We start from the raw sequence: 25,835 nt of genomic DNA, 5'->3' as shown, positions 1-25,835 counted from the left end.
AGTACTAGTTAATGACTTTACCTCATAATAATATGGTGGCTCACGTTACAGGCTCACATCACAGAAGATTCAGAGACTGTGCTTGTTCTGCTATCATGACAGCACTGGATAACAGCATTGGAGTGCAGGACCTCACACACAACTTGGAAAACAAGATGGGAATGTGTTTTCCCATTCTACTCTTTCTATCCATCATCTGATACATCGTCTGATCCATTTCTTTATTTTATCCCTCTCTCTCTCTCTCTCTCTCTCTCTCTCTCTCACACATTACTCTGTCACCATCTCTCTCTACCTCTCTCTCATCTTTACCTCCCTCGCTCTCTCTCTTTCTCTTGGTCTCCCCCTCTCTTCCAACTCCTCCTCTCTATCTCTCTGTCCCTTCCTCTTTCTTCCTTCCATCCCCCTCCTACTATTATATAGATTGAGTCACAGCTTGTGTCCGTGGCTCTCTGACTCACGGTAGGCCTCTTGGTCAGCGTCTCAAAAACCGAAGGCAGGTTGACGTTTATTGTCACGAGTCTTGCCCTGAAGGCAGAACTGAGCAATATCCACTATCTGGGCCAGCTGCAAAGTCAAAATGTGTGATTTAAAAAAAAAAAAACCTTTAAGTTTAGGAGTAGGCATTAAGGTTAGCAGTGTGGTTAGGGTTAGGTTTAAAATCAGATTTGCTGACTCTGTGGCTGTGACAGCTAATGACCACTCTGCAGAGATGCCTCCAGGTCAAGATTCATGACAATACATTCAAACCTGCAGACCAAACACACTGCTCTTATTAAGATGACTCAGTTTCGTGACCACTGTCTGAAGGTCAAAGAATAAAGCTAAATTGAATTGAAAAAGAAGGAAAATCCTCTATACCGACAAAGATCAGATACTGATCACTCAGCAGGCAGGTCAATGGGTTTCAGCCTTCTGTTATTATTGAATCAAGCCCAAGTGATGTTGGTTCCTTGTCTTTCAGGCAACGTGGATCTGGTGAACAGATTGTTGCTGGACGCTGGCATCACGTCAGACCTCGTCAAGCAGTGGAGAGATCAGATGCCGTGAGTCAACCAAACTATGCGCACGAAAGCACACAATCCACACACAAATGCATAATTCTTGTTTTAATCAAGTAGATTTAACTAAAAGGTTGTGGTTTGTGAAAGTTTTTTCCACCTAGCTATGAACACAAACAAGGAAAAACAGATACACATTGTCAGCTTGCATGATTTAAACATACATTTTTGTGTTGAAGGACTGGATACTTTTGTCATTGAATGTTCCTATTCCTTTCAGAAATGGAGTCCTGGCCAGGTTTGTGGCCACTGATGGAGGAATCACTCGCATTTATCCCAAAAGGTATTCCTCAAGTTGATATGTGATGTTTTATCTCCTTTTCTCCCTCTCCCTCTCCCCCTCTCTCTCTCCCTCGCTCTTCCTCTCCCTCAGCTCTCTTTCCTCTCTCTCCCTCAGCTCTCTTTCCTCTCTCTCTCAGCTCTCTTCCTCTCCCTCTCCATCTCTCTCTCTCTCTCTCTCTTTCCTCTCTCTCCCTCAGCTCTCTTTCCTCTCTCTCTCAGCTCTCTTCCTCTCTCTCTCTCTCTCTCTCTCTCTCTCTCTCTCTCTCTCTCTCTCTTTCTCTGTCTCTCTCAGCTATCTTTCTCGTCTCTCTCAGCTCTCTCTCTCTCTTTCCTCTCTCTCCCTCAGCTCTCTTTCCTCTCTCTCTCTCTCTCTCTCTCTCTCTCTCTCTCTCTCTCTCTCTGTCTCTCTCTCTCTCTCTGTCTCTCTCTCTTTCTCGTCTCTCTCAGCTTTCTCTCTCTCTCTCTCTCTCTCTCTCTCTCTCTCTCTCTCTCTCTTTCCTCTCTCTCCCTCAGCTCTCTTTCCTCTCTCTCTTTCAGCTCTCTTCCTCTCTCTCTCTCTCTCTCTCTCTTTCTCTGTCTCTCTCAGCTATCTTTCTCATCTCTCTCAGCTCTCTCTCTCTCTCTCTCGTCTCTCTCAGCTCTCTCTCTGTGCTCTCTCTCTCTTAGCTCTGTCTCGCTCAGCTCTCTCAGCTCTCTCTCTCTCTCAGCTCTCTCTCTCTCTCTCAGCTCTCTCTCTCTCTATCCATTGTTCTAATGATGATAACTACCTATAAAGCATCATGTAGAGCAGTTCAACTTGATTGGTAATTTACATTCAGTATGTTATGTTCTGTAGGAATGTTTGCTCACTTGATAAATCTGTAGTATTAATGTTGATGCAGCTGAGTATGTGTGTTTTTCAGTGCTGGACTAGACTGGACAGAGGACCCAGAGACGTACGAGTCAAGCTTCTATAAGAGGAGTCTGGACAATGACATCTACATCTTCACACCAACACCCTACCAGGAGGACACCAACAGTAAGTCAATTGTGTCTGTCTGTCTGTCTGTCTGTCTGTCTGTCTGTCTGTCTGTCTGTCTGTCTGTCTGTCTGTCTGTCTGTCTGTCTGTCTGTCTGTCTGTCTGTCATAACTGACCCCTTCTGTTCCCTCTCTTGTCTCAGTGACTGAGGACTCAGTCCTGGTGAGCAGAGCAGTGAACCTGGACATTGATGGAGTCAGACTCAAACCAGCAGGTAAGGACTCTACACACCAGGGTCATGTTTAATTGGGCACACAACCGTACATTTTTTTAAAACATTTGCAACAGAAAACATCAAAATAATGTCCATGTAGTCCCCTTCAGTGACGTGTTTCTGTCCAGAGCAGAAAAGGTTGTGGTGGTTGTTTAGTTCAGACCATAATGGAACTGTAATGTTGTGGTGGTTGTTTAGTTCAGACCATAATGGAACTGTAATGTTGTGGTGGTTGTTTAGTTCAGACTATAGTGGAACTGTAATGTTGTGGTGGTTGTTTAGTTCAGACTATAGTGGAACTGTAATGTTGTGGTGGTTGTTTAGTTCAGACTATAGTGGAACTGTAATGTTGTGGTGGTTGTTTAGTTCAGACCATAATGGAACTGTAATGTTGTGGTGGTTGTTTAGTTCAGACTATAGTGGAACTGTAATGTTGTGGTGGTTGTTTAGTTCAGACTATAGTGGAACTGTAATGTTGTGGTGGTTGTTTAGTTCAGACTATAGTGGAACTGTAATGTTGTGGTGGTTGTTTAGTTCAGACCATAATGGAACTGTAATGTTGTGGTGGTTGTTTAGTTCACACCATAATGGAACTGTAATGTTGTGGTGGTTGTTTAGTTCAGACCATAGTGGAACTGTAATGTTGTGGTGGTTGTTTAGTTCAGACCATAGTGGAACTGTAATGTTGTGGTGGTTGTTTAGTTCAGACCATAATGGAACTGTAATGTTGTGGTGGTTGTTTAGTTCAGACTATAGTGGAACTGTAATGTTGTGGTGGTTGTTTAGTTCAGACTATAGTGGAACTGTAATGTTGTGGTGGTTGTTTAGTTCAGACCATAGTGGAACTGTAATGTTGTGGTGGTTGTTTAGTTCAGACCATAATGGAACTGTAATGTTGTGGTGGTTGTTTAGTTCAGACCATAGTGGAACTGTAATGTTGTGGTGGTTGTTTAGTTCAGACCATAGTGGAACTGTAATGTTGTGGTGGTTGTTTAGTTCAGACCATAATGGAACTGTAATGTTGTGGTGGTTGTTTAGTTCAGACCATAGTGGAACTGTAATGTTGTGGTAGTTGTTTAGTTCAGACCATAATGGAACTGTAATGTTGTGGTGGTTGTTTAGTTCAGACCATAGTGGAACTGTAATATTGTGGTGGTTGTTTAGTTCAGACCATAATGGAACTGTAATGTTGTGGTGGTTGTTTAGTTCAGACTATAGTGGAACTGTAATGTTGTGGTAGTTGTTTAGTTCAGACCATAATGGAACTGTAATGTTGTGGTAGTTGTTTAGTTCAGACCATAGTGGAACTGTAATGTTGTGGTGGTTGTTTAGTTCAGACCATAATGGAACTGTAATGTTGTGGTAGTTGTTTAGTTCACACCATAGTGGAACTGTAATGTTGTGATGGTTGTTTAGTTCACACCATAGTGGAACTGTAATGTTGTGGTGGTTGTTTAGTTCAGACCATAGTGGAACTGTAATGTTGTGCTGGTTGTGTGGTTGTGGTGGTTGATTGCAGTTGTGGGAGTGAAACTGGACATCAGTACCTGGATGACCAACTTCATCAATGCTACTCTGAAGATGAACGTAAGTAGATTGACATTATTTCATAATGACTCTTAATGAACTCTTTGTGTCTGAAATGAAAACCTTTTCCTGTCTCCTACAGTGTAAGGACGAGATCTGTGGTTGTCAGAGGAATGATGAGGTAAGATCATTTGATTGATTATACAATTATATTAAATACAATTATTTGATTGGCGATCGAATTTTAAGACAAATACAACTATTAAATTAAGATGACTTGATTAAGCATGCAAATAATGATTGAGAATTATCCAATTCTACCTCCCCTATATGATGATGGTTTATCCCATTATCTCTATATGATTCCAGCATGTGGACTGTGTCATCCTGGATGATGGGGGATTCCTAGTCATGGCCAATCGGGATGAATACATCGGTCAGGTGAGTCACTCTCATCCAACACTTATTCCATTGATATTACCTTGTTCAGCCCTACTCAACCCACAGTCAACACTGGCTCAAATTAACCTGATCCTGACTAAGTTTACCCAACATGTCCCTAACCCCATGTGCACTTCAACACACTCAAACCCTATCTGAACCTAACTTCACCATATACACCCCCCCACACACACACACACACACACACACACACACTACACCCAGTGTGGGCCCCTCACCCTACCACTTGAATAAATGTTTTTCATGCTGCCCAGGCTGCAGGCCCCAATCAGGGTGTGCGCTGGATAAATCAGTCCCCTTCAGATGTTTGGCAGGAGCACTAAAAAACTAGGGTTCCTTGTTTGGAGAAGGCCGCTCGACCCTAAATCATGTTTCCTAAAGGAGGTACGGCTCTCCCTCTCCAGGGGGTCCTGGCGGGTCCCAGCCGACAGATCTGTGACTGTTAATTCATTATTTGTGTTATTCCACAGGGAAAGGGGAGACAGGTTTTTATAGAAGCATTGATTTATATTTCCTTATGACAGACGTGGTGAGCCATAACCAACTGTTTCTCAGAATCTTGGGGTTGCAGGGTCCAAAATGAGGGGAGCGGTGTGATTTTGGGGTCGTTCACAACGACCTTGAATAGCGGAAGAAGAGGGCGTTTTTTTTGGTTCTCGCGTACACACGCACACACACACACACACACACACACACACACACACACACAAACTCACACACTAACACGTACACTTGCTCTGACGTACGCACATACACACGCGCACACACACACACACACACACACACACACACACACACACACACACAAACTCACACACTAACACGTACACTTGCTCTGACGTACGCACATACACACGCGCACACACACACACACCGAAGGGATGTCTAGACGTGCCGTGACCACTTCCTCCATGTTCATTTAGGCTTCCTGGTATACTGTGTTAATTTGATTAAACTGAATCCCACTGCTACATATCAGCTGGGTGAGCCAGGGGGTATTTACTGACTGTGTGTGATTGTGTGCGTGCGCGGGAGTACATGTGCAGGAGTGTGTGTGTGTGTGAGAGCACATTCATGTGTGCGTGTGTTTTAAAAATGTGTGTGTGTGTCCGAGTGCTCATGAGAGCTGAGATGACTTCACCAAGATTAAAGCTTTTGGGTTTTTATCTCCTCAAAAAAAAAAAAATGCTAAGGAAATCCTTTTTGAAATGGTGAGCCACACTAGCCTATTAGAGGGGGTCATTTCTGTACTGGTCAGTCCTGGACAGGATTTTTACTCAAATCACCTGGGTTATACTCTGAGTGTATAAAACATTAAGAACACCTGCTCTTTCCATGACATAGACTGACCAGGTGAATCCAGGTGAAAACTATGATCCCTTATTGATGTCACTTGTTAAATCCACTTCAATCAGTGTAGATGATGTGGAGGAGACGGGTTAAATGTGTGCCATTCAGAGGGTGAATGGGCAAGTCAAAATATTTAAGTGCCTTTGAATGGGGTATGGTAGTAGGTGCCAGACGCACCGATTTGAGTGTCCCGTGTGTATCAACAATGATGGTCCAACACCCAAAGGACATCCAGCCCACTTGACACAACTGTGGGAAGCATTGGAGTCAACATGGGCCAGCAACCCTGTGGAACGCATTCGGCACCTTATAGTTCATGCCCCGACGAATTGAGGCTGTTCTGAGGGCAAAAGGAGGTGCAATTCAATATTAGGAAGTTGCTCTTAATGTTTTGCACACTCAGTGTATATCCGTCAATTATAAAGAGTGGCAGGTAGCCTAGAGGTTAGAGCTTTGGGCCAGTAACCGAAAGGTGGCTGGTTCAAATACCTGAACCAATAAGGTGAAAAACCTGTCGATGTGCCCTTGAGCAAGGCACTTAACCCTAATTTCTCCAGGGGCGCCGTACTACTATGGCCGACCCTTTAGAACAACGCATTTCACTGAACCTATCTGTTTTATTTGTATTTATTTTCATAAATGTTATTAGAAAAGTTTATATGGGCACTGGGAACTCACAGGTGGTCGCAGATGTGTGGTGTGTGTGTGTTGTGTGTGTGTACATCCAATGTATCTGCGTCAATCTGTGTGTGTTCATGTGTATAAGTGTCTGTTCTGCGTCCATGGGCACTTACATGTGCAATGCGCTTGCACATCTCCTTCCTCCCCCCCTACAGATCGGCCAGTTCTTCGGGATGATCGACCCTATCCTCATGGTCAACCTGGTCAACATGTCTCTGTTCACACTCAACAAGACGTACGACTACCAGTCGGTCTGCGACCCCAAGAGGGAGAGCAAGGGGTCCGCGGCGGGCCTGCGCTCAGTCTACGTGGTGAGTTACATAAGCCAGAGACACACACACATACACACATACACACACACCGTCACCAGAGGACCATAAATAACCATAAATACAGATTAGACGGACACCAGGGGAAATGCGGGGTAACGAGTAAGAGCCGTTTGAGCAGTTAAAGGCCTCCTGAAAAGAATGGATTAGTCAGAGTAATGTCTTTGGGTAACACTTGGAGTGGACTGAGTGTTAGGTTGCTCTAAGACTATTTTGAAGCTGTTGTAATATGGGATCTTAAAGGGGTAGTGAACATTTTCAATAACAAGCCATAGAAATGTAGTTTAAAGTGATGGTTCACTCTAAAATCAAAACTTGTCAGATGTTTTTAGATGTCAAACGTAGTCTAAGATCAAGGTGATATGTCTCAAGCCATTTGTTATGTAGATCAGACTATTTGATAAGGTGATAAGTCCATGTTTCAAGCCATTTTTTGTCTAGATCTAGTTATTTGATGAGGTGATAAGTCCATGTCTCAAGCCATTTGTTGTGTAGATCAGACTATTTGATAAGGTGATAAGTCCATGTTTAAAGCCATTTGTTGTGTCGATCTAGTTATTTGATGAGGTGATAAGTCCATGTTTAAAGCCATTTGTTGTGTAGATCTGGCTATTTGATGGGGTGATAAGTCCATGTTTAAAGCCATTTGTTGTGTAGATCAGACTATTTGATAAGGTGATAAGTCCATTTCTCAAGCCATTTGTTGTGTAGATCTGGCTATTTGATGAGGTGATAAGTCCATTTCTCAAGCCATTTGTTGTGTAGATCTGGCTATTTGTGCACGTCTTTCCCATTCGTTTGAGGCAATATAATTTAAGGTATATACACATGTACTATCTTAATTTGGCCAGTTTCTTGCAGCAGGAAAAAACATGTTTTTTTATATTTCACCTTTATTTAACCAGGTAGGCTAGTTGAGAACAAGTTCTCATTTGCAACTGCGACCTGGCCAAGATAAAGCAAAGCAGTTCGACACATACAACAACACAGAGTTACACATGGAATAAACAACATACAGTCAATAATACAGTAGAAAAGTCTATATACAGTATGTGCAAATGAGGTAGGATAAGGGAGATAAGGCAATAAATAGGCCATGGTAGCGAAGTAATTACAATATAGCAATTAAACACTGGAATGGTAAATGTGCAAAATATGAATGTGCAAGTACACTGCGTGCACAATTATTAGGCAAATTGTATTCCTCAGGATTAATTTTATTGTTGAACAAACAATGCTGTCAGTCAATCCAAAATGTTATTGAACCTCAAACCTGAATGTTTAACAAAGGAAAAGTGAGTTTTGTCTTTCTCAGGGAAATATATAAGTGTGCACAATTATTAGGCAACTATTAGTGTGCAGAATTATTAGGCAACTAAATTACAAAAATAATCTCTCAACTCACTTGTTTATTCTCAATTTTTAGAGTAAGTGTAGCAGATAAGTAACACAAAATGACAATTATATAACATTTTTGGCCTTTCAAAAATATTCAGTGACCAATATAGCCATTAACTGCCCTGAGCCTTCCATCCATGGTGTCTGTCAGCTTCTTCATCTGTTCACGATCAACTTTCGCTGAAGCAGCAACCACTGCCTCCCAAATGCTGTTCAAAAAGGTGTATTGTCTTCCATCACTGTAAATCTCACGTTTGAGAAGGGCCCACAAGTTCTCAATAGGATTTAAGTCAGGTGAGGAAGGGGGCCAGGTCATTATTCAGGCATCTTTGAGGCCCTTGCTGGCTAGCCAAGCAGTGGAGTACTTGGATGCATGTGATGGAGCATTGTCCTGCATAAAGATCATGGCCTTCTAGAATGCTGAGGACTTCTTCCTGTACCACTGTTTGACGAAAGAATCTTCCAGAAACTGGCAGTAGGTTTGGGAGTTGAGTTTCAGTCCATCTTCAACCTGAAAATGTCCAACTACCTCATCCTCAATGATAGCAGCCCATACCAGTACCCCTCCTTCACTTTGCTGGCACCTGACTCAAAGTGGTGCCCTGTGTCCATTACTGATCCACCCACGGGCCCATCCATTTGGTCCATCAAGTCACTTTCATTTCATCTGTCCATAAAACCTTTGAAAAATCTGTCTTCAGGTATTTCTTTGCCCAATCTTGACGCTTCAACTTGTGAATCTTATTCAGTGGTGGTCTTGTTTCAGTCTTCTTGACCTTGGCCATGTCTCTGAGCACTTGACACCTTGTACTTCTGAACACTCGAGGTAGGTTGCAGTTCTGGAATACGGTGGCACTGGAGGATAATGGGTTCCTGGTTGTTTAGCATTTAATTATTCTCAAGTCTTTTGCAGTTAATTTGCACCTTTTCTTCCCCATGCGTTTTTTGCGTCCCAGTTGACTATTCGCAACAAAACGTTTGAATGTCCAGTGGTCACACCTCAAAAGTTTAGCTATTTAAAGAGTGTCGCATCCGTCTGAAAGGCATTTTACATTTTTGTTTTTTTTCAGTGTCAGTTAAATTTCTTTTTTGGGCCATTTTACCTGAGGTAATGAGGCTGCCTAATAATTATGCACACCTTGATATAAGGTGTTATTCACTTTCGCCACACCCTCCCTCATTACACAAATACATATCACCTGAAAATGATTAAATCCAATAAGCATTCAAGTTTATATGGTTTGGAGTTCAAAAATGTGAATAGAAACAATGATAAGATCAGAATACTCACTTGCCTAATAATTGTGCACACAGTGTAGAGATACTAGGGTGCAAAGGAGCAAGATAAATAAATAAATACAGTATGGGGATGAGGTAGTTGGATGGGCTATTTACAGATGGGCTATGTACAGGTGCAGTGATCTTTGAGCTGCTCTGACAGCTGGTGCTTAAGGCTAGTGAGGAAGATATGAGTCTCCAGCTTCAGTGATTTTTGCAGTTTGTTCCAGTCATTGGCAGCAGAGAACTGGAAGGAAAGGTGGCCTAAGGAATAATTGGCTTTGGGGGTGACCAGTGAGATATACATGCTGGAGTGCGTGCTATGGGTAGGTGCTGCTATGGTGACCAGTGAGCTGAGATAAGGCGGGCTTTACCTAGCAGAGACTTGTAGATGACCTGGAGCCAGTGGGTTTGGCGACGAGTATGAAGCGAGGGCCAGCCAACGAGAGCATACAGGTCGCAGTGGTGGGTAGTATATGGGACTTTGGTGACAAAACGGATGGCACTGTGATAGATTGCATCCAATTTGTTGAGTAGAGTGTTGGAGGTTATTTTGTAAATGACATCGCCGAAGTCGAGGATCGGTAGGATGGTCAGTTTTACGAGGGTATGTTTGGCAGCATGAGTGAAGGATGCTTTGTTGCGAAATAGGAAGCCGATTCTAGATTTCATTTTGGATTGGAGATGCTTAATGTGAGTCTGGAAGGAGAGTTTATTTGTTAATCCTGCAGCAACAGTGTAAAGACTGTCAAATGGAGTAGACCAAGGCGCAGCGTGGTTAGTGCTCATCATGTATCTGAACACTGAAACAACGAAACAAAAAACGACAGCCAAGCAGTTCTGTCAGGTAAGTAATACAAAACAGAAATTAACCACCCACAAAACACAATGAGAAAACCCCTACATGAATATGGTCTCTAATCAGAGGCAATGAGATTCAGCTGCCTCCCATTAGAGTCCAACCCCAAACAATTCCAACATAGAAACAGCAAAACTAGATATTTAAACATAGAAATAGAATAACATAGATCAACCCAAAAAAAAAAAAACACACAAAACCAACACCCCCTGCCACGCCCTGACCAAACTATCATAACAAAATGACCCCTTACTGGTCAGGATGTGACAAACAGGAAATGTGGATTATAATTAATGGACATTTTTGTAGTGGTTGATACATTTTTTGTTAGGGCAAATCAAGTCTACTTTAAAATTACAAACTTTAGAAGCCTTTTTAAACCTACATAATTTCCTACTGCAATGGAAAATTCTCTGCAACAAAATATTGATCAAATTAAGATAGCACATCTAAAGTTGGATCTTCACAACCAACTTTTGTGGTCTGTAGTCTTCTGACACACTTTTGGAGTGATCTATCACTTTAATTTAAAGTTATTTACAGAATTATTCAGGACAATGTTGGTTCTAGATTTTTATCATACATTTGTATCAATTAACATACAGAATCTTTTGTAGACTTTGATCTACATTTTCATCGTTACGCACTAATAGATTTTGACTACAAATTTAGATCAAAGATGTAGATAATAGCTTTTGTTAGGAATTTGATATGACGTTTAACATGGTTAGTTAGCTCCCCTTGATGACTAAACTCTATCAACCTGGAAAGAAAGGACACAGGCCTGAGTCACTAGACCAGAGCATTGCATGCTAATCATAATCAAAACAACATGGCTGTTTTTTCAGTCAAACAGGAACCTACTTGTTGTTCCTTTTCACTTTGTAGATTTACACTAGCATCTGTTGTGGTGGGCTCTGCGCTAATTCCCTTCCAAAATCTTGTCTGGCTTGTCTGAGTCGGTGTCCGCACACTTGGTAAATGCCTCGGCTCGAGACTCGCTCTGCCTGCACAATCAGGATGTTTAGAAAAGTTTTAAGCCCAAGTTTAAAATGTGCTGTTTTACATGGAATGTTTAGTTATTGGGAGTTGTTTCGATTACCTGAAGTTATGCTTGTGAAAATATGTGAAAATATGTTTTGAAATGTGTTTTGTAATAGCCAACCTTTTTGTCCCTTGCAGCCCACCATAGCAGACATTTTGAACGTTGGATGGTTAGCATCAGCAGCAGCCTGGTGAGACCCAACTCTTGATTCTTTAACACTGTTCCCAGTGCAGATGTAAAGATACAGAGGCAGTCTGTGGGCAGTCTGTGTAAGCATTCGACAGGTCCCAGAGCACTTTGTTTACACTAGCTCGCATTCTGTCCTGATTTCATTAGCTGTGTGTCTTACAATATGTCCAATAAAATTAGATTTGTTTACAGGGAGGCTAACACATTGTCATATTTTTCCACACAAAGGCTTTTTGATTATGACATTTGTGGTTCCTTCGCTAAAAGCCAATAAACTCGCCGTCTGAATGAAAATCTGTAAGAAATGTGGGCTGTGATTATACAGTATGTGAGTATTTATCCTGTCATGGACAGAAGATTTGTTGGATGTTCTATCATTCGTGTACTTTAATTCCCTACAGGTCGATACTACAGCAGTTTTTGGTTAGCATAGCGTTCCCTCATTTCCTGCACGCAGGTGAGATTTCCGACTCTTCTAAAACATTTTTTAAAATTAGGTTGTTAAGTATGATCTCATTAAAAATGACGTTGTAATAAAATGCCCTTTTCTGTTTAGCATGACGGGCCCTTAATAAAAAGTATTGACGCTGTTGTTATGAAAGCAATCACGGAATTCTCAGAGCAGGGCAAGTTATTCATCAAGCAATGATGACCTATGCCAGGAATATTATTTGAGAAATAACATTGTTCAAAAGTAGATAGATTTCTGTATGTTTTGGCTACCAGAGCAACTGAACAGTAATTTGTCTTCTCAGAACTTGAGAATGTACACGGTGTGTTCTATGTACATAACCCATACTTTGCTGGATCCTTGACAATTTGTTTGTTTGTGTGCGTGCGTGTGTGTTGTGCGCGTGCGTGTGTGCTGCATTTGTGTGTGCGTTCTGTTTGTTCCACAGCGGACACTGATGACGAAATACCTGACATGTCCAAGGAGAGCTGTATCACGGAGCAGACACAATACTTCTATGACAACGAGGAAAAGTCCTTCAGAGGAACGCTAGACTGTGAAAACTGCTCCAGGTGAGAGTTGTCAGTCACTGCAACCTATTTCACACACTCCAGGTTCCTTCGCAGTAGGGAGATTCTTTTTTAAATGGGTAGGCACTACCTAAACCTGTCCAATAACAACATAGAATTCCATTTTCCATTGAAAAACGTTTTGGTATGGCGTACCCAACTGAACATAACCTTGGTAAAACCTCATCAACAATCCTCTGGGACTGCCACGCAGAGCACGAAATGGAACTTCACTCAACATTCTAGTTCTCTCCTTTAGTTAATGCTATCAACATTTCCCTTTAATGTGGGAATTGTGATCAAATCAATGCAATATTAGCCACTTTCAATGCAACATACTGAAACAAAACGAGCTATGCAAGAGATTTTCTTGTAGGAGGAGCGCATTGGAGTAGGATTCTATTGCATTGACAGGCATGACTCAGGTCCATACTCCACACTCTGGTTATGCCGCACCATAGAATAATCAGAACAGCAGTAGGCGTATATGCAAATAGACCATTGCCATATATGGATCTGTGCCGTTCACTTTCAACTGGACTGTGCTTACAGCATGAGAGGTTGGGAGTAGATACGCTTGTTTTGAGATCAAAGCATCATTTGTCTGATTCTCTTTAATAATGGTATGGGAATAATAATGCATTTTATTTTGTTAAGTGGTTTCTTGCATCAAACAACACATTTCAGTCACCTTGTCTGAAGGACAAGTGGATAAGGTCAAGTCCTGCATGTTTTTTTCCAAAAGTCTCATGGAATGTAGGCCTAAATAAACACCGCACATTGGCTGCTACTGTAGGCTGAATGATAGAACAGCTATTTCCATGTTCAAATGTTTTGAGATGCATTTTCTCCATTGTTTTTGATGGTAGACCACTCTGATAGGCCTACATTATGATCAAATAGCCAAAGTAGCCTAGTTGGCCACTGTTGTAACTTAAAGCAGGTACAGCCTCAGTGTTCACAGTAAACACACCAGAAGTTGCACCGAACGTTTGATCTCAGCAGACCTGAAGTTTACTCAATGACGACAGAAATGAGGGATCATTGCTCATCACACTTATTATATATGAACCCACCAAGAGCCAAGTACAACTCTACCTCAATGGAAGGAATTATTATATGTGGCTCAGTGGGGAAAAGGTACTGGCTGATTGCGATCAGGTCTGCTCTAAACCAGCTGTGCAGATTCAAGACAGTGGAATGTGCTTGACCCATATTACCTCTGACAGTTTAGTTCCAATAATAGGGCACAGGATCCTATCTAAAGATGGTGCTGCCATACAATTGGTTCTAATGACTGTGGATACGTCTGAAATTGAAATGTGGTAGTACACTACTTTTGGCCAGGGTGGAAGGCACAATAATGGGTTGAATGTTGGACGCAAAGAATCTTGGGAATTGGAGCCCCTCAATTGAATACAAGCACCTTCATTCCCTCCCCCCCACCACATAGCTAAATCACTGAGACTACAAACAACTTCTTCACACAGGTTCTGTGCAATTTCATTCTAAAGTACTCTTGTCATATAGTCTTGGTGTGCTCTGCTAGTGCTCTGCTAGTGCTCTGCTAGTGCTCTGCTAGTGGTCTGCTAGTGCTCTGCTAGTGGTCTGCTAGTGCTCTGCTAGTGGTCTGCTAGTGGTCTGCTAGTGGTCTGCTAGTGCTCTGCTAGTGCTCTGCTAGCGGTCTGCTAGCGGTCTGCTAGCGCTCTGCTAGTGCTCTGCTAGTGCTCTGCTAGTGGTCTGCTAGTGGTCTGCTAGTGGTCTGCTCGTGGTCTGCTAGTGCTCTGCTAGCGCTCTGCTAGCGCTCTGTTAGCGGTCTGCTAGTGCTCTGCTAGTGCTCTGCTAGTGGTCTGCTAGTGGTCTGCTAGTGCTCTGCTAGTGGTCTGCTAGTGCTCTGCTAGTGCTCTGCTAGTGCTCTGCTAGCGGCCTGCTAGCGGTCTGCTAGCGGTCTGCTAGTGCTCTGCTAGTGCTCTGCTAGCGGTCTGCTAGCGCTCTGCTAGTGGTCTGCTAGTGATGCTAGTGGTCTGCTAGTGGTCTGCTAGTGGTCTGCCAGTGGTCTGCTAGTGCTGCTAGTGGTCTGCTAGTGGTGCTAGTGGTCTGCTAGTGCTGCTAGTGGTCTGCTAGTGGTCTGCTAGTGGTCCTAGTGCTCTGCTTGTGGTCTGCTAGTGGTCTGCCAGTGGTCTGCCAGTGTTCTGCTAGTGGGTTGCCAGTGCTCTACTAGTGGGCTGCCAGTGGGCTGCCAGTGGGCTGCCAGTGGGCTGCTAGTGGGCTGCTAGTGGGCTGCTAGTGAGCTGCTAGTGCTGCCAGTGGATTTGCACTCAACCAAATAAACCCGGCACTCTAATGACAAAGTGGAGTTCCCTGGGCCGTGGAGGTAGTAAACTCCACATGCCTTAAAGGTGAGGTAGAGTTAGTATGCTGCAAGGCAGACCACAATCTTAGCGGTGCGTTTGCTGTTTTAAGGCTCCCTCGTGCTGTCTAATGGGGTGCCTGCCGCACTGTGTTGCTGTGCATTAGCTTCGCATACGTCGCCAGTTAACAACCACCATAAAGAAGGTCAATTTTTGTCTAAACTCAAAACTGCCGGCCCGTGTTTCCGCTATGGTCTGCTATGGTCTGAGGCCGGTGTAATTTAAGACTAGAGCTTGGACCATATATAAGCAGACAGTGTTGCCCTCACACCGACCCTTCAAGGTTAGATGCAGCTTATGTTTGGTAGGTAGACTCAACTCATTCAGCCAATTATGTTTTCATTGGAACATAAGGGTATTTCACTTGAAATATGAAATATAATTAGTTTCCGGGATTCTTCCAACCGGGATTTCTGGAAAACATGACTGTCTCATGGCATCTCCTCTTTGTCTCATTTCTGTCTTGATCCAGGATGTTCCATGCTGAAAAGCTGTGGAAGACCAACCTGGTGTTCGTCATCGCTGATGCCAAGCTCACCTGCATGTCATGTGACCACAAGCCCTTAATACAGGCCGAGCAGCCTTGTATCCTTTAAACATACAGTCAATAGAGCACTAATGTTTAATATAGTAGTAATATATTCATGTCTAATGTAGTTGTGTAGTTCATCTATACTACTTACAGTCTGTTAGTTCTAGTTTACTGGTCTTTGTATATACAGTGACTCTTCTTAAAATAATCACATATAACTAGATTATTATTTGTTTAATTATTAAATGGTGTACAGTTGTAAAAGTAAGTTGTACAGGTTTTTTATTTGATCCTACTGGTCCCTATATTCTTGACTTTTACAAGCAGAGTACAATATGTTTAATATTCCTCAATGGATCAGAACTTCCTCTATGGCTAAGTGAATCTCAGACCTGTACTGACTGGCTTCTCTCTCTCTCTCTCTCTCTCTGTGGCAGATGTACCAAACCAGACCTGTACCGACTGTCTCCTCTCTCTCTCGCTCTCTCTCTCTGTTGCAGATGTACCAAACCAGACCTGTACCGACTGTCTCCTCTCTCTCTCTCGCTCTCTCTCTCTGTTGCAGATGTACCAAACCAGACCTGTACCGACTGTCTCCCCTCTCTCTCTCTTTCTGTGGCTGATGTACCAAACCAGACCTGTACTGACTGTCTCCTCTCTCTCTCTCTCTCTCTCTCTCTGTTGCAGATGTACCAAACCAGACCTGTACCGACTGTCTCCCCTCTCTCTCTCTTTCTGTGGCTGATGTACCAAACCAGACCTGTACCGACTGTCTCCTCTCTCTCTCTCTCTCTCTCTCTCTGTTGCAGATGTACCAAACCAGACCTGTACCGACTGTCTCCCCTCTCTCTCTCTTTCTGTGGCTGATGTACCAAACCAGACCTGTACTGACTGTCTCCTCTCTCTCTCTCTCTCTCTCTGTGGCTGATGTACCAAACCAGACCTGTACTGACTCTCTCCTCTCTCTCTCGCTCTCTCTGTGGCTGATGTACCAAACCAGACCTGTACCGACTGTTTCCACTCTCTCTCTCTCTCTTTCTGTGGCTGATGTACCAAACCAGACCTGTACTGACTGTCTCCTCTCTCTCTCTCTCTCTCTCTCTCCGTGGCTGATGTACCAAACCAGACCTGTACTGACTGTCTCCTCTCTCTCTCTCTCTCTTTCTGTGGCTGATGTACCAAACCAGACCTGTACTGACTGTCTCCTCTCTCTCTCTCTCTCTCTCTCTCTGTGGCTGATGTACCAAACCAGACCTGTACTGACTCTCTCCTCTCTCTCTCGCTCTCTCTGTGGCTGATGTACCAAACCAGACCTGTACCGACTGTTTCCACTCTCTCTCTCTCTCTTTCTGTGGCTGATGTACCAAACCAGACCTGTACTGACTCTCTCCTCTCTCTCTCTCTCTCTCTCTCTCTCTCTCTCTCTCTCTCTCTCTCTCTCGCTCTCTCTCGCTCTCTCTCTATGGCAGATGTACCAAACCAGACCTGTACTGACTGTCTCCCCTCTCTCTCTCTCTCTCTCTCTGTGGCTGATGTACCAAACCAGACCTGTACTGACTGTTTCCACTCTCTCTCTCTTTCTGTGGCTGATGTTCCAAACCAGACCTGTACTGACTCTCTCCTCTCTCTCTCTCTCTCTCTCTCTCTCTCTCTCTCTCTCTCTCTCTCTCTCTCTCTCTCTCTCTCGCTCTCTCTCGCTCTCTCTCTGTGGCTGATGTACCAAACCAGACCTGTACTGTCTGTCTCCTCTCTCTCTCGCTCTCTCTCTGTGGCTGATGTACCAAACCAGACCTGTACTGACTGTCTCCTCTCTCTCTCTCTCTCTCTCTCCGTGGCTGATGTACCAAACTCAGACCTGTACTGACTGTTTCCACTCTCTTTCACTCTCTCTCTCTCTCTCTCTCTCTCTCTCTCTCTCTCTCTCTCTCTCTCTCTCTCTCTCTCTCTCTCTGTAGCAGATGAACCAAACTCAGACCTGTACTAACTCAGTGTCCTGTCTCTCTCTGTGGCAGATAAACCAAACTCAGGCCTGTACTGACTCAGTGTCCTGTCTCTCTCTGTGGCCGATAAACCAAACTCAGGCCTGTACTGACTCAGTCTCCTGTCTCTCTCTGTGGCCGATGAACCAAACTCAGACCTGTACTTACTCAGTCTCCTGTCTCTCTCTGTGGCCGATAAACCAAACTCAGGCCTGTACTGACTCAGTCTCCTGTCTCTCTCTGTGGCCGATGAACCAAACTCAGACCTGTACTTACTCAGTCTCCTGTCTCTCTCTGTGGCAGATGATAGCGAAGGCTAATCCACTCTGAAAGGCTTACAAACAAATCGATAATATCCAACACACCAACACACCAGGGCTGTAGCCAATTATGCAAGGAGCCTAATGAAAATTCACATAAATTCAAAATGGCAGCCAAAAGGGTTTCAGAGGAGGCTATTTGATTTGCTCCAAAAATGACGTGGTTTTTCCATGTCTTTCTGAAAGCATCTGTTCCGATTGTTCTTTCACATTTAGATTAGTGTTATGGCTTGATATTTAATTTGATATGGTAATTTACTAGTTGCTTTCCTCCACTTCTATCCAAAGTGGATAGTGATATCGATTGGGTATGTGTGGCCACAATGTGGGAAACACACAGCCATAGAGATACAATGTAGTAATGTTCCATTTAATTCTGTGCCCACAATATCTGATGCAAGAATTACACTGAACAAAAATATAAACGCAACATGCAAACATTTAAAAGATTTTACTGAGTTAGTTCATAACAGGAAATCAGTCAATTGAAATTAATTCATAAGGGCCTTAATCTATGGATTTCACATGACTGGGAATACAGATATGCATCTGTTGGTCTCAGATACCTTTTAAAAAACAAAAGTAGGGGCGTGGATCAGAAAACCACTCAGTATCTGGTGTGACCACCGTTTGCCTCATGCAGCACGACACATCTCCTTCGCATAGAGTTGATCAGGCTGTTGATTGTGGCCAGTGGATGTTGTCCCACGCCTCTTCAATGACTGTGCAAAGTTGCTGGATATTGGCAGAAACTGTAACACAGTGTCGTACACGTTGATCCAGAGCATCCCAAACATGCTCAATGGGTGACATGTAGGGTGAGTATGCAGGCCATGGAAGAACTTGGACATTTTCAGCTTCCAGGAATTGTGTACAGGTCCTTGTGACATGGGGCCATGCATTATTATGCTGTAACATGAGGTGATGGCGGGTGATGAATGGCACGACAATGGGCTTCAGGATCTCGTCACGGTATCTCTGTGTATTCAAATTGTCATCGATAAAATGCAATTGTGCTCGTTGTCCATAGCTTGAGCCTGCCCATACCATAACCCCACCTCCACTATTGGGCACTCTGTTCACAGCGTTGACATCATCAAACATCAGTCTGCTATCTGTCCGGTACAGTTGAAACCGGTATTCATCTGTGAAGAGCCCACTTCTCCAGCGTGCCAGTGACCATCGAAGGTGAGCCTTTGCCCACTGAAGTCAGTTACGAAGCTGAACTGTAGTCAGTTCAAGACCCTGGTGAGGACGACCAAGCACGCAGATGAGCTTCCCTGAGACGGTTTCTGATAGTTTGTGCAGAAATTCTTCGCTTATGCAAACCCACAGTTTCATCAGCTGTCCGGGTGGCTGATCTCAGACGATCCCGCAGGGGAAAAAGCCGGATGTGGAGGTCCTAGGCTTGGCGTGGTGGTTACATGTGGTCTGCGATTGTGAGGCCGGTTGGACGTACTGCCAAATTCTCTAAAACGAAGTTTGAGGCGGCTCATTGTAGATTAATGAACATTAAATTCTCTGAAAACAGCTTTGGTGGACATTCCTGCAGTCATCATGACAGTTGCACTCTCCCTCAACTTGAGACATCTGTGGCATTGTTGTGTGGCAAAACTGCACATATTAGAGTGGCCTTTTATTGTCCCCCGCACAAAGTGCACCTGTGTAATGATCATGCTGTTTAGTCAGCTTCTTGATATGGCACACCTTTCAGATTAATAGATTATCTTGGCAGAGGAGAAATGCTCACTAACAGGGGTGTAAACAAATTTGTGCACAAAGTTTGAGAGAAATGCGCTTTTTGTATGTATGGAACATTTCTGGGATAACGTATTTCAGCTCATGAAACATGGGACCAATAATTTTCACATGTTGCGTGTATTTTTGTTCAGTAGATATATTCTAGCCAATTGAGCTACCAGAACCAATGGTTTATTTCCTGAATGGGTTGATGTAGCTGAGGGACCAGACCCATGTGAAATGGCTGAGAAACCAAGGTTCCGAAAAGGTCCAGATGCCTGTTTCGACAACAACGAGAGGGTAGGTCACGTCATTATTTTGTCATCCTCTGTGTTTAAAAATGGCAACCGTCAAATTTAACGTCACAATGTCAATACTCACAATACACTAATATGTTTTCACAATGCATGTGCTTTTCTCTTTGTGCATAATTCTCTCGTTAATGTTCCATCTTTTACTCAAAATGGCTGCCTCTTTCTCTACTCTTGTCTTTGGAATACTATATGTGCAGAGATTTCCCACACAAATACAAGTTATTGGCAGTTATTGACATACTGCACTGTGGTTCAAGAGTAAGCAAATATTTAGTGTATATGACTAAAATCCTTTGTGTGAAATCTCTGCACTTGAATGCTTTGGTTTGTTTTTCAGACTGGTCTTATCTCAGTGGCGAACCTTTTGGTTTCTCAAAGTTTCATGATGGAGTTAACTTCTTATGCTTGCACTCTTTCTCAATTACACACACACTCAATTACACACTCACTCACTCACACACACACACATACATATGTAGACACACACAGACGTAGACACACACACACACCTTCCTTCTATTTAGATGCTTCTCTCTGTTTCTCTCTCTTCTCCTTTCCACAAAGTGTTTTGTTTTCTCTGTTCTTCTGCCCATTCACTTTGCACATGGACTTTCTAACTGCTAACTGTGGAATGTTTGCTGCATGACTTTCTCTTTCTCTCTGTTTCTTTCCTGCTCTTTGATTGGCTGTTGATGGTTAGGATGAGCACATGTGCCCGACGAGCGCAGGCTCTCCATTGGCCTCCTCTCTGCTCATGTTACTGCTGCCACTGTTCATGTGCTGTCTCGGGTCAGTCCCATCAAGCTCTTTCCCTCTCTCTCTTTCTCCCTCTTTCTTTCTTTCTTTCTTTCTTTCTCTCTCTCTATCTCTTTTTCTTAGTATCATACTATGTATTTCTGTCCATCTCTCTTTATCTGTCTGTTTGTCTACTGACATGTTTACTAATCTAGATGCTAGCTAACGCAGGCCCTTGCTTCCTAATTTAACTCTAACAAATGATTATTTATTTTATCATGTAGCAAATTATATATGTCTCAATGTTTTGTTATTACGTTCCACTCTATAGAGCTGTACAGATTATCAGACATCAGATTATCCAACATGGATTATTCCATACTCAGATTACAATTATTCCATACATACCCCATTCTCTATTCAGTGTGGATATGCAGTCTAGTACCATTATACCTTGCTATTATGTCATCAAACATAGCTTTATGAATATGTAAGACATACTGGGCTGTTGTACCCCTACTCAACCCATTATCTTTTAGTCAGCAGGGTCAGAAGGTCATCAACTTGGTTGTGTCTGTCACTAACTTGTCCCCCTGCCACCTTCCTCCTCCCCCCTTGTTGCCGTGGTCACAGGAGGAGGACTTTGACTGTGGTGGTGCGTCCGCTCTGAGCCCGTCCCTGTTGGCCATGGTGGCGCTGCAGCTGGCCCTGCTCTGGCTTCTGGCCGGCTCAACTCATCACGCCATTCCCTCGTGACCTCTGAAGACCTCGGTTGCCCCTGGCAACCGGCATGCAACGCTGCCTCAAAACGACGAACGCTAAAACAAAAAAACATCTGAAACCACATCCTGACAGATCTTCTTTTGGGATATTTGTGTTTTTCAAGGGTTTCGTTACATTTCTTCACCCAGGGGTGGGAGAAAGTGAGGAAAGTTAACGTCGGCGGGATGTAAAAAAAATTCTAAGCGAGAACTTTCATCCCTGACCCCTGACTTTTCCCCTCCAGCCGTCTGAGCTTCCAGCCATCTGAGTTTAGGGAGATCGAGGTGATTGAGTGGTGAACTTTGACCTTTGTTTGGCTCGACGATGACAACCCTGCGAATGTTACAGGTTGGACTGCCTTACAGTGCCAGGGGGAAAGTGAACGGACTGCCTCTTCCTTTTGGGTTCCTTTTAGGTTTTTGAGGTTTTTGTGATGTTCTAAAAGAGATCCCCGTAGATTTCTATTCAACACTGCCAGAAACAGTGCTGCCCTTCGCAACCGTCCCGTTGTGTTTGTCACAAAGTTATTTATTTACTTCAAAGCGTTTTGCAGTGGCTTGTTACTCAGTATTGAAATGTTTGTTTGTTTTGTTGAAGTTGCAATAAGTTGTTTAATAGAAAGTCAGAAATCAGAATTTTTTATTTTACACTGGGGTGCTGTTGGCATTATTCTGTTTGTTTCAACTGCCATTTAAAAGTAGCAACACATTTACATTCACGCTGTTGTCCTCTTGTATAGATGTGGTGTACGACCATCATATTCATTCATATACAGTACATGTGGTCACATATGAACCCTTTTGCCCCCACTCACTATCCCCTGTTTGAAGTGATGGATCCATTTCTGTTTGCGGTCAACCACTTCTCCCTCAACCCTGACCACAAATGGTCAATGTCAGGTCCTACCATCTTGGTATCTGGTCCCTTTGAACTAACCATCATTGCCAAATTGCAGTTGACCAATCAGGGCACCCCGGCTGGCCTCTAGTGCACTCATTGGTCTAATCTCTAGTGCCATGTTGATTCTTAGTCAGACAAACCCTTTAGCTTTATTTATTTGACTGTGTGGCTACTGACCTGAAGGAAACTTGATGTGTTTGGTATTCATTTTAATATTTAAGTTTGTTTTTGTTTTTTATTAGGATGAAGGGCATAGCTGCATGCTACTGTGTTATGTTGGTTTTAATGCCATTCTTTTTTGATTGATTTCAATGCGTCAATACAATGGATATAAAATGAAGAGAGAGTAGGAGGGATGTATGAAATGTAGACTTTGGTACATGACAGTTTATTTGTGCTTGCTTATGTATCACTTCTTGATTTGAGTATAGTTGAATATGTGACTTGCAACTACAAGAATCTGTCTTTCTCACAATGTTCTGCCCGCTATTGAAGAGAACATTTCCCCAAATCAAAAACAATTGCACCTCGTTGCAAAGTGAATATCCCCCTTAAAACGGAAATTGCTTTAAGACCTCTTGAGAATGTCTATCGATACAATACAATCTAAATTCATTCATATCAGTGTGGATATCAGTCCTGTTGTACTTTCTTAGTTTTTGTGTGCCTTGTGGTTCTGGTACTTTAACTTTATGAATTAGAGATTCAAGACAGATTTAAAATAGGATACTGTCTTTCTGAGTGTACTATACTATGGTATACACCTGCTAACTCATTTCTCCACAAGAACAGCTGCCAAAATTCTACATAAGAAATAACAGAAATGTGCCTCATTTTATTCAGGACCAAATCTGGACCCATCAATCATCCTAGCCAAATGATTATGCAGTGGAATAACTTTTGAGTGAAAGAGACATAAGGTTAAGTTTCTTTATTCAACGTTGTAGAAAAACAGTTTTATTAAAAAACGGTTTTATTATCATGTCAGAATATCAACAATTCCTCTCTAAATTGATTGTATTCGTTTAATATTTGAACATGGTTCAAAAGAGGGACATGGTAGATATGCTGTGCTTTAAAAAAATGTTTTTTCTTTGTGATGCAATTCAGCTAGTTCGACTGGGACGTGATCTGATGGTCGATTAGTGTTACTGATCTGTTGTAGAGCAAATATAGAGGAGTTCCTGGCACTGAATTGACCTCTTAAGCACTAAAAAAGATCATTTCAGACAATCAATTCGATAACAATAGACAATCATAGTTTCCGATAACTTGCTTAAGACTAGTATTAGTAATACTTCATTGAATTAATTGCTGTAAATGAAAATGCAAACAACTGCCAAAACAGGGACTTTAAAGGAGCCTTGGGGTAATGTCAGAAACATTCACACATTGTTTCCTTTGAAAACAGAGGCATATGGACTCAGAAAACCACATTGTCAATTCAGTGTAGAGTTGGGAAACTACATGATTACGCTGTGTGGTCTCTAGTCACTATTGTAAAGTGGTTGTTCCACTGGATATCATAAGGTGAATGCACCCAATTTGTAAGTCGCTCTGGATAAGAGCGTCTGCTAAATGACTTAAATGTAAATGTTAAATGTAGTGCCATTCAAATACTTCTCCCTCACGTCATTATCATTGCTTAAATTCTAATTACAAAAGCGTTCTTACGTCACCCAGAATAGATCCATCTGGGCTTTTTCCATTTCTCTGAAACACTGAAGAGGAAGGGGACTTTTGTTATGATCCCAGTCTTAAGCTATGATTATTTGCCAATATGTTATGTGGCGAAACTCGAGCACCATCACCAAAGGCGGACTGCTGTCATGTCCGAAACTATACGAGTGGTCTGAGGTGACATTTAGGGTCCCGTATTGGTTGTTTCAATGTTCTGTGGGGAAACTAACTAACATACTGGTATTTAAGACCCTCAATATCTAAGAACATTCAAGAATATCAAGTGCCATAGGACTCTCTTTCTCTGTTTACCGAGAAACCTATTACTAACGTTTATGCAACGTTTAGGATTGAATAAATGCAAATCTCATCTATTTTCCCTGTGTTGCATGATAATGCCATGATACTGTATCAGTGGCAGGCAATGAGATAAAGTACCCTCTTTCTTCTCCTGCTTTGGTGTGTAACGTTGGGATGGGAAGCATAATACCGTGGGTTTGTTGGGTGTTTGTTTATGATATGATAACGATACAGCTTCTACTGCCTTTCTCTTGAGGAGACAGCATTTGGTACCGCCCTGGTCTGAGTGAGCGCAGTGGCCTAGCGGTTAGAGCGTTGGGCCAGTAACCGAGATGTCACTGGTTCGAATGCACGAGCCGACAAGGTGAAAAATCGTTCAATTTGCCCTTGAGCAAGGCACTTAACCCTAATTTGCTCCAGGTCCGCCGTACTACTATGCTGACCCTGTAAAACAACACAATTCACTGCACCTCTCTGGTGTATGTGACAATACATATTTTTTCCTCTGTCACAGGTTGTCACATTCAAGACCAGACGAGACCCTTAGGAAATGGTGTCTGGTTATTTCATGCCACTCTAAGGGCTAAAATCAGATGCTGTCACCTCAGGAATAACATATTAGCAGAGTGATTGGAAGTGTTTTTCGATGCTGTGGTGCTCTCTGTGTGGATTGTGTGGGTTATGCTTTTTCTGGACTCTTTTTTTTTTCTTCTCAAGAACGCTCAGTGTGTGTTTTAAGGGGAGTGTCCCATGCCTGCCACACTATGTCAGGCTATTGGTGGGACCGCCCCCCAAACTTTCTCTGCCAGCGTTTTCATGCCTGCCACACTATGGCAGACCATTGGTGGACCTATCCACTAATCTCCCCTTGTCAGCCTCCCTTTTGACAGGCTATTGGTGGGCCTCCCCGTCAATCTCCCTTGATTGTGCTTTTAAGATGTTACACTTTTGTGGAACTTGATTCGCCTGAATCAGTCATGTATAAATTTGTACGATACTGTTATTATTCTCGGACGAAAGAAAGAAAATAGTAATGTTTATAATCCTGGAAAATGTTTATTCATGTGCAAATACAGTATATTCAGAATAAAACTTTCTCATTAGCTATTGAATGGCGTCCTCTTGCAGTTCTGGGCCCTTTCCTCCCCAACCCAGATTGACTTACTGTTACTGTAATGTTGCCAAAACATATTTCCCAGTTTTCCCCACAATGTGTGTGAGATACTGAAATAAGCTGCAGTCTGCTATCCCAGTGTCCCCCAGGGACTCCCACCGGCCAATCAGCGATGAGAATTGAGGCCGGGCCAACAACAACATCCAGGAAGTGAAAGTGAAGAATATCTATATCTCTCTGTGGTTATGACATTGAATTTGCTTAGCGGACACATTTACAGTTGAAGTTGGAAGTTTACATACACCTCAGCCAAACACATTTAAATTCAGTTCCT

At 42.8% G+C, this 25,835-nt stretch overlaps 1 protein-coding gene across 3 annotated transcripts in view; it reads left to right on the top strand.

Annotated features, from left to right (window-relative positions):
- LOC115199102 (voltage-dependent calcium channel subunit alpha-2/delta-1-like) overlaps positions 1 to 25,499 on the top strand; it is a 176,866-nt gene extending 151,367 nt beyond the window's left edge. For all 3 annotated transcript variants that reach the window (XM_029761671.1, XM_029761670.1, XM_029761669.1), the window contains 14 exons: positions 965 to 1,046; positions 1,282 to 1,344; positions 2,246 to 2,361; positions 2,505 to 2,576; positions 4,096 to 4,163; positions 4,246 to 4,284; positions 4,473 to 4,544; positions 6,752 to 6,907; positions 11,643 to 11,695; positions 12,096 to 12,151; positions 12,594 to 12,717; positions 15,598 to 15,710; positions 19,914 to 19,996; positions 21,379 to 25,499. In XM_029761671.1, coding sequence (XP_029617531.1) covers positions 965 to 1,046; positions 1,282 to 1,344; positions 2,246 to 2,361; positions 2,505 to 2,576; positions 4,096 to 4,163; positions 4,246 to 4,284; positions 4,473 to 4,544; positions 6,752 to 6,907; positions 11,643 to 11,695; positions 12,096 to 12,151; positions 12,594 to 12,717; positions 15,598 to 15,710; positions 19,914 to 19,996; positions 21,379 to 21,501 — 1,220 coding nt within the window. In that variant the 3' untranslated portion in view covers positions 21,502 to 25,499. The remainder of the gene's footprint in view (positions 1 to 964; positions 1,047 to 1,281; positions 1,345 to 2,245; positions 2,362 to 2,504; positions 2,577 to 4,095; positions 4,164 to 4,245; positions 4,285 to 4,472; positions 4,545 to 6,751; positions 6,908 to 11,642; positions 11,696 to 12,095; positions 12,152 to 12,593; positions 12,718 to 15,597; positions 15,711 to 19,913; positions 19,997 to 21,378) is intronic.
- The last annotated feature ends 336 nt before the right edge of the window (positions 25,500 to 25,835 follow it).

This window comes from Salmo trutta, chromosome 8 (assembly GCF_901001165.1).
Source record: "Salmo trutta chromosome 8, fSalTru1.1, whole genome shotgun sequence".
Taxonomy (NCBI): domain Eukaryota; kingdom Metazoa; phylum Chordata; class Actinopteri; order Salmoniformes; family Salmonidae; genus Salmo; species Salmo trutta.
This window is presented reverse-complemented; position numbering and strand designations above follow the sequence as displayed.